This window comes from Scleropages formosus, chromosome 21, assembly GCF_900964775.1.
Source record: "Scleropages formosus chromosome 21, fSclFor1.1, whole genome shotgun sequence".
NCBI classification, from domain to species: Eukaryota; Metazoa; Chordata; class Actinopteri; order Osteoglossiformes; family Osteoglossidae; genus Scleropages; species Scleropages formosus.
The window spans coordinates 9,560,205-9,574,503 of record NC_041826.1 but is presented as its reverse complement, the minus strand read 5'-3'; the positions used below and the strand labels follow the sequence as shown (position 1 = coordinate 9,574,503).

At 49.6% G+C, this 14,299-nt stretch overlaps 1 protein-coding gene across 2 annotated transcripts in view; it reads right to left on the bottom strand.

Moving 5' to 3' along the window:
• LOC108920321 (la-related protein 1-like) overlaps positions 1–14,299 on the bottom strand; it is a 27,964-nt gene extending 13,665 nt beyond the window's left edge. The window contains exons 1-5 of one of the 2 annotated variants that reach the window (XM_029247277.1): positions 13,620–14,299; positions 4,566–4,633; positions 4,293–4,358; positions 2,555–2,635; positions 1,123–1,276 (exon numbers count right to left, since the gene is read on the bottom strand). In XM_029247277.1, coding sequence (XP_029103110.1) covers positions 1,123–1,276; positions 2,555–2,635; positions 4,293–4,358; positions 4,566–4,633; positions 13,620–13,971 — 721 coding nt within the window. In that variant the 5' untranslated portion in view covers positions 13,972–14,299. The remainder of the gene's footprint in view (positions 1–1,122; positions 1,277–2,554; positions 2,636–4,292; positions 4,359–4,565; positions 4,634–13,619) is intronic. The other variant, XM_029247278.1, reaches the window with a different exon arrangement.

Genomic DNA, 14,299 nt, shown 5'->3' with positions numbered 1-14,299 from the left:
TCTTTCTTCTTGTTGAGCATTGCCTCACTACATAAGACTTGAGGAAGCTGGCCGGTGGTGAAATACAAATCCCATCCTGACCGAGGATGACGATTAACTGCCATGATGAACGAGATGTTCCATGCAGAGCTCGGGATCCAAGATGCCATTTACCAACATTATCATTATTACTTGTTAAACTGGCTTATAATTGTTACTTAACCTAGAATGCCCAGGAAAGGTGGGCAACCACTGGCCCTTGGACCCCCTGAGGTTTTTTCTCCCTCAACTTTCAGTTGGGAGTTTTTGTTCCTTTACCCGGTAGCCAGTAGGCATACTTATAGCTCTATAATAAGTTCTTCATTATGGTAGCCATTAGACAACTGTCTTTGTTTGCATCTATTTTTCTTGCGTTATGCCTGTGTTAAAGCACTCTGTGTCACTGCGTGAGAAGAGCGCTCTATAAAAATAAATTGAACTGAATTAAACTGTACCGTACATATATCTGGCAGTCGAAAACTTGGAGCACTGGAAACATCTCCAGAGGACCAATGTTTCTTTAACAAAGATCATCACGGATATATTAGAAGAGTGATCGGCTTGTGAACGACATTCCCCTTTCCACCCTTTGGTCCCTTTCTTGCAAGAACTTAGTGTCCAACAGAAGCAGGACATTGCGAAAGCGAGTAGCTGCGCCACCCAGTGCTCTCCACCGCCTCTCTGTCCTGCTCTTACAGGCTCTGTCCAGCAGGGGGTCTCAGTTGCCCTCTGATGGAGCAAGGGCCATGAAAAACAAGTTGTTCAGAATGACGTGGCACAGACTGTGCGACACCTGCACACATGGCAGGAGGCTCTAGATCACCCTCTCGCTCACGAGGAACTCAACCTTACCTGCCAGCTTCCTGTAGCTCCCATACCAACTTCAACACTCTGGCTATAGCCTACAAGACGGTCAAAGGGCCTGCATCCTGATACCTACAGGACCTGATCACTCTCTACATCCCAGTGAGTGCTGTGCTCATCCAAAAATGAAAGTCTTGTCAGTTATATTTTCTCTCCAATGTGCTGGAATGAGCTCTCTCTGTCCCTCAGAGGTGCTACATCCCAGACTCAAAAAGAACCCAGTCCCATCTGCACACCCACCTTTCTTCTTCTGGCCATTCTTCTGGGAATCATCCTCCCCGTTCTTCTCCTCCCCGGAGTCATCAGACTTCGCCTTCAGATTCTCTTTGCTCTCCTCACTCTCTCTCTTCTCCTTCAACTCCTTTCTGACTGTTGTCCTCTTGGGTGCCTGGTGCTTTCAAACAAAGTCAACGTTGGCACAAAACGGCACGCAGCAGGGCACCGGACACAGTAACTGAAGACACGAGAAAATGATGGCACTTTTAAGGCGGGCATGTGAGAGAAGCTTCCGCACAACCCAGTTAATTTACAGACAGATTAGTGTGTTTAGTACGACGCTGAACCCCTGGTGGGTAAAGCCCACCGTGACACCCGTTACGAAGAGTTGCATAGCGAGAGGAACCCAGCGAGATCTGCTGGCGTCACTGAACTCGGAGCACGACGTGCTGTGTTGCGCGGCATTGCTCCATACAGTCCTCAGGATGGACCCGGACCCAGAGTGTGTTGTAAACTGAACACACTATCAATGCATTGGCTGAGGGAAACATCTGAAAAGTGTGAGATGTCAATCTTTTCTAACTGATCTCAGATCACTTCCAGCACTAATGTCTCATCTGCAAAGCGACATACCAGGATTAACTAGTATTTACCCGACACCTTTATCAAAAGAGACTTGCAGTGTTAGATGCACTGGAGTGAACTCCCTTCAATCATTCACACAGCAATGTAACACACTGTCTCTCACACACACGCACTACAGACAGTTTAGAGTCACCAATTCAACTGAAACACTTGTCTTTGGATCACAGGAAGAAACAAAACAAGAACATGCAAACTCCACACAGGCTGAGTGAGGATCACACCTACAGTAGTTCCAACCACTAGTCCCAATAGCTGTGCGGCACCAGTGCTACCTTCTGTAGCACCATGCCACCCAATTCAGTATGTGTGTACATATTTGCCATTGGATTTTATTTATATATAAAATCTTTTATATATACTTTATATATATAAAATCAAATGGCAAAACCCAACTTGTACTGGAGGCATGAAGTGTTTTACCCTCTCATTGGCTAGTGTGTTTTATCAGTAACACACAATTTATTTTGGTTTAAAGATTAACCAGAGACCAATTTTGCAGGACAGCAGCTGATCAGTTCCCTTAACACCAGATCAGCGAAAAACAGTTTAAAATTAATCGAGGGAAAAAAAAAAAAAAAAAAAAAAAAAAAAAAAAAAAAAAAAAAATTTCTGTAAATGCTGGCTGTGAAATATAGAGGTACATAAAACGAATTATTAGTGCAGTCAGTTACTACCGAAGTTCAGACATCCACATGCTAGCAACGTTAACTGTGAAAGAGGCCGTTTTAAGTTAGCTTATAGTTCCTTTAAAACGACAGGGCGGCTGTGGGATATTCCTGGTTGCAAAGCATTCTGGGGATCGTGGACTTACTGGGTATCTCTGACAGGAGCCTACGTCTCTGACCTGCCTGAGGAGCGCGCCGCTCGACACACTCCGAGTCTCACACTGAATCTAAGCAGAGGGGACAGAAAACGCAGTCTGCAAACTGCCACTTGAGGCACACACACACACACACACACACACACACACACACACACACACACACACACACACAAATACAATGGTTCACATAAGATGTTGCCGAGCCGAGCGTGTGCGCGGTGTGACCGAGCGGGCCCGGACGTCTACTCATCACTCGTGTCACAACCAAGAAAGGTTCATAAAAACAGACATCATTGATTTACTATGTAACACAGTACTACGTAAGTCATAAATTTCTTATACATGCTGCAAAAATGCTGGATTTATCCATAATATTTTATGAGTATCTTAGTATTTACCTTCAAAGAGCTCTAAATGAAAACTAATTTAAAATGCCGTCCGCTCCGCAAACTAATGGCGACTGCTGAGTGATTCACCGAGTAAACGCGCGCAACATTCTTCATCTTGTTTTTTTCTTCACTGACACGAACTGTAAACACTGTGGAAGTGAGTTGAACTGAGCTGGTTGTTTGTATGGATTTTAATTATTGGCTGGGCACCACAGAAGAATTATCAACAGTTTGGAACGGAAGAAAATGCAGTTCATATAAACGGAGAAGGGTCTGCCTTTAGAGAGTCACAGCTCGAGAAGCCAGTCTACGTTCAAGTCCTGCTCCAGGCCCCCTATTCAGCGCATCATCTGAATATTGGAGGCTTTAACAGCCCACGTTTAAAGGTGAAACCGGTACGTTCAACTGTACACAGTTCATGTGCACATGGTAAATAAAAGAGCAGCAACTGCCATCTCGTTCAGGATGGAACAATTCAGTTTCCTTGATGTCTGAGGGACTAACTAGAGCATGCGAAACGTTTTGGTCCGTCGGTGAACTGAGCACTGTCTTCAGCTATGATCTGTGCCCACGAGGGCCGGGGAGACACCGGTGCAATGGTGTGTGTCTGAGTGCAGCAGCAGGACAACCCCTCCGGTCAGCCCCCTGTTGCCACGCATGCCCCCCCCCCCCAAAGCACACTAAAATAGCCGCCGGGGGACAAGGAACCCCCTAAAAGGGCATATGTTGCGTAGGGCTCCGGCCGGGTTATTCCTAGCACTGCACTGACATACATCTCATCCCGACGCCCTTTCTAAAAAAGGTGAGAGTCGCGATGAACTGCGACCCGAGATCACTTTGAAATAACACTCCAGCGTGAACGGCCTTTCGGAGGCATTCTGTCATGATGGATCTGGAAGGAGGCGCCTTCCCGAGAAAATACCTGCTTGGTTAAGGCCCCGCCCCTGTCCTAGGTGAGAATGAAACGACAGTGCTGGTACACTGCTGTAAACGTGCGCCTTCTGCAGACAGCCACACGGTCCTCAGTGTGTGCGCGAGCGCTGCTATATATATCTATATGTGAAGCTATGTGCCCATGCTATTTATAACCCACTCATTATCATGGGGCTCAGCAGCCCACTGATGAGGGTTTCCACCAATTATACGGTCTATTTTCATTGCAGATATTCCCGCTCCGCCCCACGTGGCCTCCTTGCCCTCCGCTGTTTTTTTCAAAAAAAACATCACTGGAACAACGGATTCCCATTCTCCCCTTTTTCCTGCCAAAAAGTGTGCGTTCCGCAAACAGCCGAAGCTCTCAGGAAGAAGCACAGCGGTGCCTCCTAGTGGCTGCTTACCTGCATGTCCTTCGTTGCGATCTCTCCGGGGGTCGGCCAGTTGTTCGCGTCTCCGAAGTCTCCCACCTGAGGGGGGAGGCATTTCTCGGGTGAAAACCTGCCAACTCGCACTTAACTCGCGCGGTCCTCCCAAACATCACAGAATTCAAACCATCGCATGCAAACGCGTGCGTTTCTCATGCACACGGACACATACTTAAACACCCCCAAGTGGTGCTTTTCCCGCACGGTAGGATCCAGCTCACTCAGATGTACAAGAGACGGAGAACTCACCTTTCCTCCTCTCCTCGGCCGCGGGTTCGCCGCCCTCACCACCCGAGCCGGGGCCGTCTGCTCCGCCGCTGCAGGAGAGAAATGCCCGTGAGTCAGTCGCCCTACAAGTTCAGCCTCGAACCCTTGACAATAGCACGTCACACCACTGCAGGCAGAGCTGAAGAGAGCAGGCGTGGGAGCCACAAAAGAAAGGTCTCCTTCAAAGCCGAAGACCGTATCACCAAGTTCAATTTTGCTTTGGTTTGTGCTCAGCCAAAGTAGTAGGGGGGCAGGGTGGAGCCGGTCCATACGAGCGGCAGCGCGTGTCACAGAGCCCCTCCATCAGCCCAGGAGGTGAAATATCTTGCATTCTTTACACAGCAACACCAGTTATTGTCTTATGTCAATGAGTGACATGCCCCACACACATTCGCCGACATAAACCGCAAGGTGGACTAGCTGAGCGTGTGCGCGCACGCTGAAGTTCGGAGACGGGAACAAACAGCAGGAGGCCACTTCACAACCAGCCAGAACTGACTGTATAGAAATTCTGGAAGCCCTGTTCTTGTGTGGTGTGTGTATGAAGCGGTATTAAATATGTTACACAGACACACACCGCTGCCACGTATCTGAACACCAAACTAACGACAATACTGCTGCATTTGAGTTAGAAAAAAAAAAAAAGCAACATAAGGAACTCAAAATATCTAAAAGGCTAAAAATCCTGAGTGCAGCAGCACATGTATCATAAAAGGACATGTATGAATGGTACGACGGGTGGATAAAATACATACATTACAAAGTACTTAAAACAAGCAAGTTGTATCATACAGCATCTTTTACCGATAATTCTACAAATCCTGTTTTTTATTATTCCTCCAAGCTGCCAATATGAACAGTACAAGCAGATATGAGAGATTTGGTAAAAATGGAACACATCGCTGGACAGAACAAAAGGTGGATATAACAGTAAAACCATGTAAAATGTAATATAATAAAGCTTAGTGCTTTCAGATACCAGGCTATCACGGCGTACAAGTGTGAAATGTCCATGCCACCCATCACAACTTTGAAGACAAATGTGAAGTTTTCTGAAAATGAACAATCCTTGTTCTGCTTTTGCAGAATGACGCTGCAAAAAAAAGGCAGATCATCACTTCTGTGTTTGGATGAATCTGCCAACGGTTTTCCCCACGTCACCCTCTTCCTGCTACGTAATCTCTCCTAAAAAATTAAGTGAACCATTAACGACCACCAAAATTTCACTTATTACACATTAACCCAGGATCACAGACTGTGTGTGAATGTCAGACAGACAGAGGATGGAGATCAAGAGGGTCATCTGCTCTGGACAAAGGTTTTCTGTGCGGTGCGTCACTGTAGGACAGGTTCACGTTGTGAGGATCCCCAACCATTAGTGTTTTATTAGGTCCCAGCGGTGCAGAAAGCGTTTGCATTTTCCCCGAACACGCAACCACCAGCGGCACGGCACAGGCGTCAATGCATCACCCAGGAAGATACTGCATGCCTGCAGACCATCTTCACCCTCCTCAGGCCATGATATTAAAATACAACTAAGAAAATTAAGAGCACAGCAAAACTGTACGACAATTTATTCAATTTTACGCCAGACTTTGGGTCTGTTTGGAAAAATAAGGATCGACACAGCTAAGCACCAACCAGGACTTAGAAAAAACAATCCACCAATCAGCACACTGCCATCCATCCATCCATCCATCCATCATAGTCAACAAGTGCTCGTCCCAAGCGAGGTCACGGCGAACAAGAGCCGAGCCAAACCCAACAACACAGGGCACAAGGCTGGAGGGGAAGGGGACACACCCCGGACAAGACCGCAGTCTACCGCAAGGCACCCCAAGCAGGGCTCGAACCCCAGACTCACCACACAGCAGGCACCGGCTGAACCTGCCGTGCCACCACACCCCCATACATTGACACCATCCAGCGGACAATATTCACACACAACAAGAATAACGTTCAATAACACCTTCCCATGTACGATGCATGATAGCATACGCACTTAAATAAGTTAAAAATTAGTTTAGCTGAATTTTCCCAAAGCAACTTAAAATGGTGTGCTACTTACAATTATTTACCCATTTATGAGGGTGGGTAATTTTTACTGGAGCAATTTTATGGTAAGTACCTTGCTCAAGGGTATGACGGCTGGTACAGTAGTGGTTAGAGTGCTGCCTTTGGACCTCGTGGTCACAGGCTGTCCAGTTTCACAGCGTACAACTTGGCTCCTCCCTCTTCTCAACAAGCTGTAAAGACAACATAGCAAGAGCCAAAAAGCACAGGCTTGTTTTTTTAATGCACTGTTCCTGATCAGCAGTTTGTGCTGCTTACACACTCACTGCCATCATTGGAGGCCTGAGTTATGCCGCACAGGATAACCCATCTCCCAGGAGACAGAGGGTAACCGTGCTCCTGCGACTCGTCCCCACCATCGCGGTAAAATGTGCCGATATGAGGGGCGGCAAACCCAGGGTTCTGCGAACGCTAACGATGTCACCACACTCCGTAACTTTAAGAATCAGTTTGAAAGATCACGCATTTTCCTCCTTTTCCCACCTCCTGGAGTCGTTAACTGTGTGACCGAGGGACGAAGCCCTGCCCGTTTCCCACCGCTAACCACCAGCATCATGTGAGCGACTGCAGGACACCATGCGGACAGGGTGAAATACGCAGCACAGATTGAAACCGTGATCCGAACTGTAGGCCCAGTCCGCACGAAAAAGCAATCCGAAACACAGGCCTCAATCTCCACTCAGCACATTCACGGAACACAGCTCCCCCCCAATTTTTGGCCACATTTAGAAAAACCGCGGCATCATTCCACAGTCAAAGGTGACCCATCAGCCTAAAAACAGTGGACAGGCTATTAGTGTCGAAATCCCTGTCGCCCCGGAGACCTGCGCCACCCGCTAAAGAGCAACGAGGGAGGGATCGGGGAAATAAGAGATAAAAGATGAAAGTGGAAACTGCACTGAGTGAAACTCGAGCCGCTGGACGACGGGACAAGTTTGAGTTCACCAATTGCTCGCTGTCCCAAGACGAAAGGAGCAGCAGCAGCCTGAGCTGAGAACAGTTTTATATTGAAATTTACTCCAAATTTACTTTTCCCCAAAGCTACTTGCAATTCGTGACCCATTTATACAGCTGGATAGTTTTTACTGTATCAGTCCAGGCTAACTACAGCAGCAGCTAGAATTCCAACCTGTGTCTTATGAGTGCACGGAGGACACTAGCCACTAAGTCACCTGCTGCCCTGTAACACACTGCGCTTTTCCCAACGCTTCTGAGCGGCACCGCAAACCATAAAGCGCAGTAACACAATCTGTGTTCCTGGGTCCCGAGGGAACGTTTGCTCTCCCGGGGAAACACGCATCGCGGCAGAGAACGACATCAGGGTGTGGGGTCGTGACTCAGCTGGGTCTTGCACCGTGAAGACCTTTCCAGCACTTTACACAGCTTCACGCACTTTGGGAAGAGATTAAACACGATTACACATTAACTTGTGAGAAGGAAGGCCCCCCTGAGCGTTACCTTCCGCCAAACCGGTCTTTATCGCCAGGCGTCGAGTGCAGAGCGCTTGAGAAGTGACCTTCTGCCAGGAAAACAGGGTGGAAGGTGAGAGCAAAAACAAGAGCTCCTCGTCCCAGTGTTTGATGTTAGCAGAACAATCAATAGGCGGGAAAAAAAAATATATGCTTTTAGAAGAGTGACACACATGAACACGAAAGCAATCAGCTGATTCTGACCTAAAAGCTTTTTTTAAATATGCAAATATTAAGTGATCTTTAAAGAAAGCATAAAAGCCATTGATGGTCTGTGCTTGAGAAGAACACTTAAAGTAGTCACCTCTATTCCCGGTTCATGTGTTCAACATCCAAGTTAAATCTTAAGCCCAAAAATTTGTAAATTATTGAACGTTGGGGAAATCTTCAGTGTCGGGCTTTCTTTGGCAATAAACAGCGGGGACGTTAAGGTCACTTGGTTTGACACGTCAGCCTCCGCTGGCGACCGGGACACCTGGCGCAGCAAAATGTGGAGATGTGGAATGGAAGCACGTGCCTCCCCCCCACCCCCCACATGGGACACACCTGTGAGCAGGCGTCCCACGTGCCGCTCACCAGGCTGACAGCCCCTGGGAACTGGAGCACTCTGGCACCACAGCAGGTCCGTGCTGCGCGTAAACACGGGTGCGATGATTAGGCATTGTGCCCTTCAGGTGGGTGCTGCTAGGAAATTCTCAGGGGGTTAATACTAAAGAATATTAATGGGGCAACTGGTAGTGTAGTGGTTAGAGCTGTCGTCTTTGGATCAAAAGGTCACAGATCTGAATCTCATCTCCAGCTGTAATACCCATAAGTAAGGTACTTAGCCCACATTGCTCCAGTAAAATTACCCAGCTGTATAAATGAGTAAATCAATGTGAGTAGCTTAACATTGTAGGTTGCTTTAAAGTGTCAGCCAAATTTATAAAAGTAAATGTAAAGGGTCTGAACAGGAAGCACTTGCAACAGCACAGGTTCGCTAGTTGAGACATGTATTAAACTGAAAAAACCCTTTTAATCACTTTATGAGCTACTAAAATACTAAAACCTGCAGTGCAGAAGGTAGCCTGGAGGTTAGAATAATCATCTCCATTCTGCATCCTACTATAGCACTGCATCAAGGTATTACACAGTAAACATTACCCTGCTGCATAAATGGGTAAGCCACTAAGCACATTAATGTACAAACTACACAGCAAGTTATCTTAGCAAAAAGAATCGCTAAATGAATAAAAATGAAATAATCACAATAGTTTGGAGAACCGTTTTATGAACAAGTCCAACCGTTTACAAAAGCAGAATCATGAAAACATTTAACACACGTTAGAGCGTTTACCCTTATAAGTGCAGCAAAGTTTCTGAACTGAAGCGAGTTGTGCTTGTTGGGTGAGAAACGCCGCACCATGCCGACGCACCGAGGCCCGATCTGCGGTGGAAGCGAGCGCAGCAGTGACCACGCGCATCGATGACATCAGGAGACGCCAACCCGACCCAACGCGTACAGCAACTCGCTGGAAACGGTGTTGCCCAAAAAGAAAAGAGCCAGCAGTTGAAGGAACCGAACACGAGAATCAAGACATCTACAGTCTCAGTGCCTCCTCCGGAGTATTTACCACGGTGAATGACTACTATAAACGCTGCAAAAACTGCGGTCAGAAAGGCATACGCGTAGCTGCATGCCACTGCAAATTCAAACTGTAGCACGTATCAAGTCTTCATTCTGGAGACATATACAGTAAAAATCCAGCTCCATAAAATGTGAAAACTGGTATTTTCACTTTGTGGTACCGTAACTGACCTTTTAATTAGTTTTCTTTATAGTAAAACATTTCACCATTAAAGGTTTGCTTTAAGCCTTACTCTGAAGGGACAATTTGTCTAAAATTCTAACAAATATTCTCCCTGAAACAGGAGTCAGAGGAATGGCACGCCTTCTTCAAAACTTTTACCGCGGTAATTGCATTTATTTCAATCTTGAACACGGGCGCTCGGCGTATGGCGATCCGAGTTGCTCCCTGCGCGCCGGGGGATGACTGCAGCACAGGATGAGCAGACAAGCGCCAAATATGGAGGAAACAGCAGAGCGTACGCCTGCGGCCACACACGCACACACCTCTGGGGTTCACATAACCCGCGGGGTGACATCACCACCCGTTCACTGGCACCGTCGCAGGGCGAAGGATCTAGGGCAGGCAGAGGTGTCATCTCCAAAGCGAAACTATGGGTGCGAGTGCGTAAGCGTGCGTACACACACGCACACACAGAGAGAGAGAAATGCAAAGGAAGACACTTCCAGAGGAGCACACTGCTGCAACGTGCCGAGTGTGTTCTCGCTGCAGTCATACACTTAGCCCTCCAAGATCAGGCTGGTGCTAGAGGGCCCGGGAGTCCACAGGCAGAGCTTGTCCCCAGGACGTTTTTCCCCATTTACTAGTGGAAATACTCATGGGTCATGCCCAACTGAATGACCGTAAAATGTACAAAAATAAGCAAGGCACAAATAACTGCCTGGCTGACTAAACTAGGAATCTAGTCAGAAAAATAGCTTTGGGACATTTTTTAAAATCCTTTTTGCGGATGCATTTTGTCCAGTTGACGGTGTTCCTACCACAACTAAATATGACAAACCTGCAAACAAACTGCTCGTCACCGCATAGAAGCGCTAACAAAAACAGAAGGTTGGGGGGGGGAGACATTTAAATATGACTGCAGCTGCGAAAGAAACCATATGCATCTCAAAATGCAACTAATTAATGGTGCAACTCACTGGATACAAAAGTGAAACGGCACGGGTTCGAGACCCCGTATTTGCTTACGTCGGCATTTCTTCCGGGGTCGTGACCCGCAGGCGTTCCTGACGCCGAGCCGGCTCCTGCGACCGGCTGCACGAGGTGCAATCCACTCCGAGGGCCGCAATCCCGGCGGCGGGTTCGCAAGCAAAGCCAACTTGGGTAAACACGTTGACCAAAGTCAGGCCTGTCCGATAGCAGCACCCTGACTTTCGACTCCCTCTGGACTATCCCAAATTTTGTCAACATATTTACACAACAGAGCTGCCTTAACCGGAAATCCCACTTCGGTGAAATAACTGTTTGCACAAAACCTCAAAATGGTCAGCTTCGCCGAGAACAAACGTCTACAAAGGTGTTTACTGCAGGCGAGATCAGCTTTAAAGCAACCGCACCAAACAGCGTGCGATACGAGCGCATGCTTACGGCGACGGCGTACAAACCAGAAGCACCACGGCCTCCTTCCAACGTGCGCCAAAAAAGCCAACTGGCAATTCTTGCACTTTGTCTCCCCCACAAAATCCGTAATTTGCATTTTGCAGGCTGCGCTTTCCTGCGGAACCTGCCATTTGACTGAAACGACACGAAGCCCAAACTGCATTTCCAACATCAGTGACGCGACAAAAGGAAGTCAAATCTGAACGAAGCATCCCTCAGACAGAGGATTAAGAGCAGATGCAAACAATGCAGTGAGACAATGCAAACGTGGAACATCCCACTTTCTAAATCCACACGGTTATAATATTTAGCGAGAGGTTGGGGGGGGGGGGGGGGGCGACGGGGCAGTTAAACCTTAACTAACCCCACCTTTGACTTTCTCCCTACATGATGTGACCTCAGTTAATTTACATAAACTTAACAACATTATATGGACAAACACGCCGAGAAAGGGAAGCCTGAGGCCTGTTCATATGCACATTGCCAGGGATTGACTGAAGAGCCCTAAATATCTGAGCCCACCAAGAAGGGAAAGGAAAGACCTCCCAGGAACAAACTGGTCACAGAGCTTGACAACTTCAGGACTGAAAGCTAACGAATAATGGCATATTTCAGTACAGGACAGCACGGTAGTAACACAGCACATTTCACTGCACCCCGCCCCCCCCCACGCCATACCCCTCCCGTCCGCGTGGGTGCGGTGCAGTCGGCGCGAGGCTCACTTCACTGCTCACAGCCGTGTTCCTGTTAACGACTGGCCTCTGCGGCTCCTTCGATTCCGAACAATCGAACGTAAAGCAACAATTCGTTCCCTGCACCCAAAAAAAAAAAAGAAGAAAAAAAAAAAAAGAACTGGGCGATTTCACCACGGTCACGTGCGCGAAAACCACGTTGACTCTGCAGCAAAGCATTATGGGATTCAGGAACTCGCTCGGCAGCGCCGCTTTAGAACGCCACTTAGTTACAGCCAAATTAGAAAGAAAATGACAGTTGAATCGCGGGCGCTGCCGCGGTCCACGTGCTCACCTGGGGGGACGCGCTGCAGCACAGGATGAGCGGGTTGATGCAAACGGGAGGCCGAGGGAGACCGAGGGAGACGGGCCGGAGCGCGAGCGAACGTAACGTGCGTGGCTCCTCCAGCCAGCGGCCGGGGCAGCACGTGCGGGACGATCTGCGTGTCGCCCAGCAACGGTCACTGCCCTTCACAACCTGACACGCGGGTTTTTAAGGTCTCCCCCGCCGAGAGCGTCCTCTTTTCCCTGCAACGTGCACTTTATCACCCAAAAAAGTGAACATTTAAAGGTCGAAGACGGGCGCGCACGTGGAGGGAGCACGTGACACGCAAAAGAACAAGCCCGACGGACCGCCGACCGGAGTTACTAATAAAAGTCACAAAATTAATTACACGCGCCCTGATCTTTACTGGATTTCGTTTAAAAGGGAAGCTGTCCCTAAAAAGCATCAAAAACAAACAGGCCAGCGCTGCAGCTCGAGTCCCGTCACCCCTGGCTAGCGAGTTAGCACAGTAGTAGGCCTGACGCTACTACGACAGCGAGCTAAGCGGCCAGTTGGAGAACAACCCAACAAAAAAATAAAATTTACACGTTGCTCTGATTAATTTGGCTGCTGACACCTTCAGTGATCAGTCGCTGGCAAATCAGCGACTACACTTTTTTTTTTTTGTGACTGACTGACTGACTGGAAACCACAGCAGGACGGCATGATCATGATGACACGGAGAAATTTAGCAGAATAATGCATAACTGCCTAAGTACACCACCACCCACCAGTCACAAGGAGGATTGACACGAGTCCCGACGAGCCAGCCACGGCAACAGCGAGTGGGGGGCGAAAGCCAGGCAGGACACAGGCCGACGGATGGGAGCACAGCGTTGCCGTCGGGTGCATGTCGATGGAGCCTGGAGGGAGGGGACCCGGCGAGGCCTCCAGACAGAGCGACGCACACGCCGGCCGGGGTGTGACGGGGGGTCCGTGAGGGGCTCTGCGAAGGGCCCCTGTGCGGCCCAGCCCGGGGTCTCCACCGGTCAGCCAGTGCTCCTGCGGCCTCCTCCTCCGCTCCTCTCCCTCCCAACATGGCTTTCGCAGCCCTGTTCTATATTTAGTGCCCCATGATGATTCTGGCCCTGCTCGTACTGCGGGCCGCGCTCGCGCACCTCGGCCATCGGCTGCAGCCCGCGTGCACACGCATGATATCAGTCACTCACTCAGCAGCTAGAGAGCAGCGGGGGGGGGGAACGACGACCCACCGTGATGCGGCTGTCCGTTCACGTTGACCACGGTGGCCGCGTTCATCTTCCTGGTCCAGGGGTTCACCTTGGGCGGGGGGGCCTCTGGCAGCTCCCTCCGGCCGCCGCCGGCACCACCACCACCACTACTACCGCCGCCGCCGTCCTTCCCCTTCGCGTGGCCGCCGCTCTCCTCTTTTCCTTGCGGGCTCCCGCTCCGCTCGGACTCGCCCCCTTCGGTCGCGTTGCCCGCGACCCCGTCCCCGGCGGAGCCATGACTCCCCCCCGCCGTGTCCACGCAGCCCGCGCGCCCGCGCTCCTCCGGGCTCAGCAGAGGGTTGGCGGGCGGGAGAGCCTCCACCTGCGCGGCCATGTCTCCTCTCTCGCTCTAGGGTCCGACTCGCGCTCGGCTCGGGAACGTGTTGTAACTCCGCAGATCGGCTGCCCCTCCTCCGCCTCGCCGCGCCGCGCCGCTCCACCCCTCGACGAACACCCCTCCGTGTAGGACGCGCGGCGGCCCGACTCAATTAAAACATGTATTTTGAAAGAGATGAGGCCGAGACACCCCCCGTGGGAAAAAAAAAAAAATAATGTCTCGTTAATCTCCAGCGGCGGTTGCAGTAGCAATATGGACGTACAACCACGCGATCGAGGGCCGCGCGTGTACGCACGCGCGTGGAGTAGCTGGGAGGGCGCTGTCG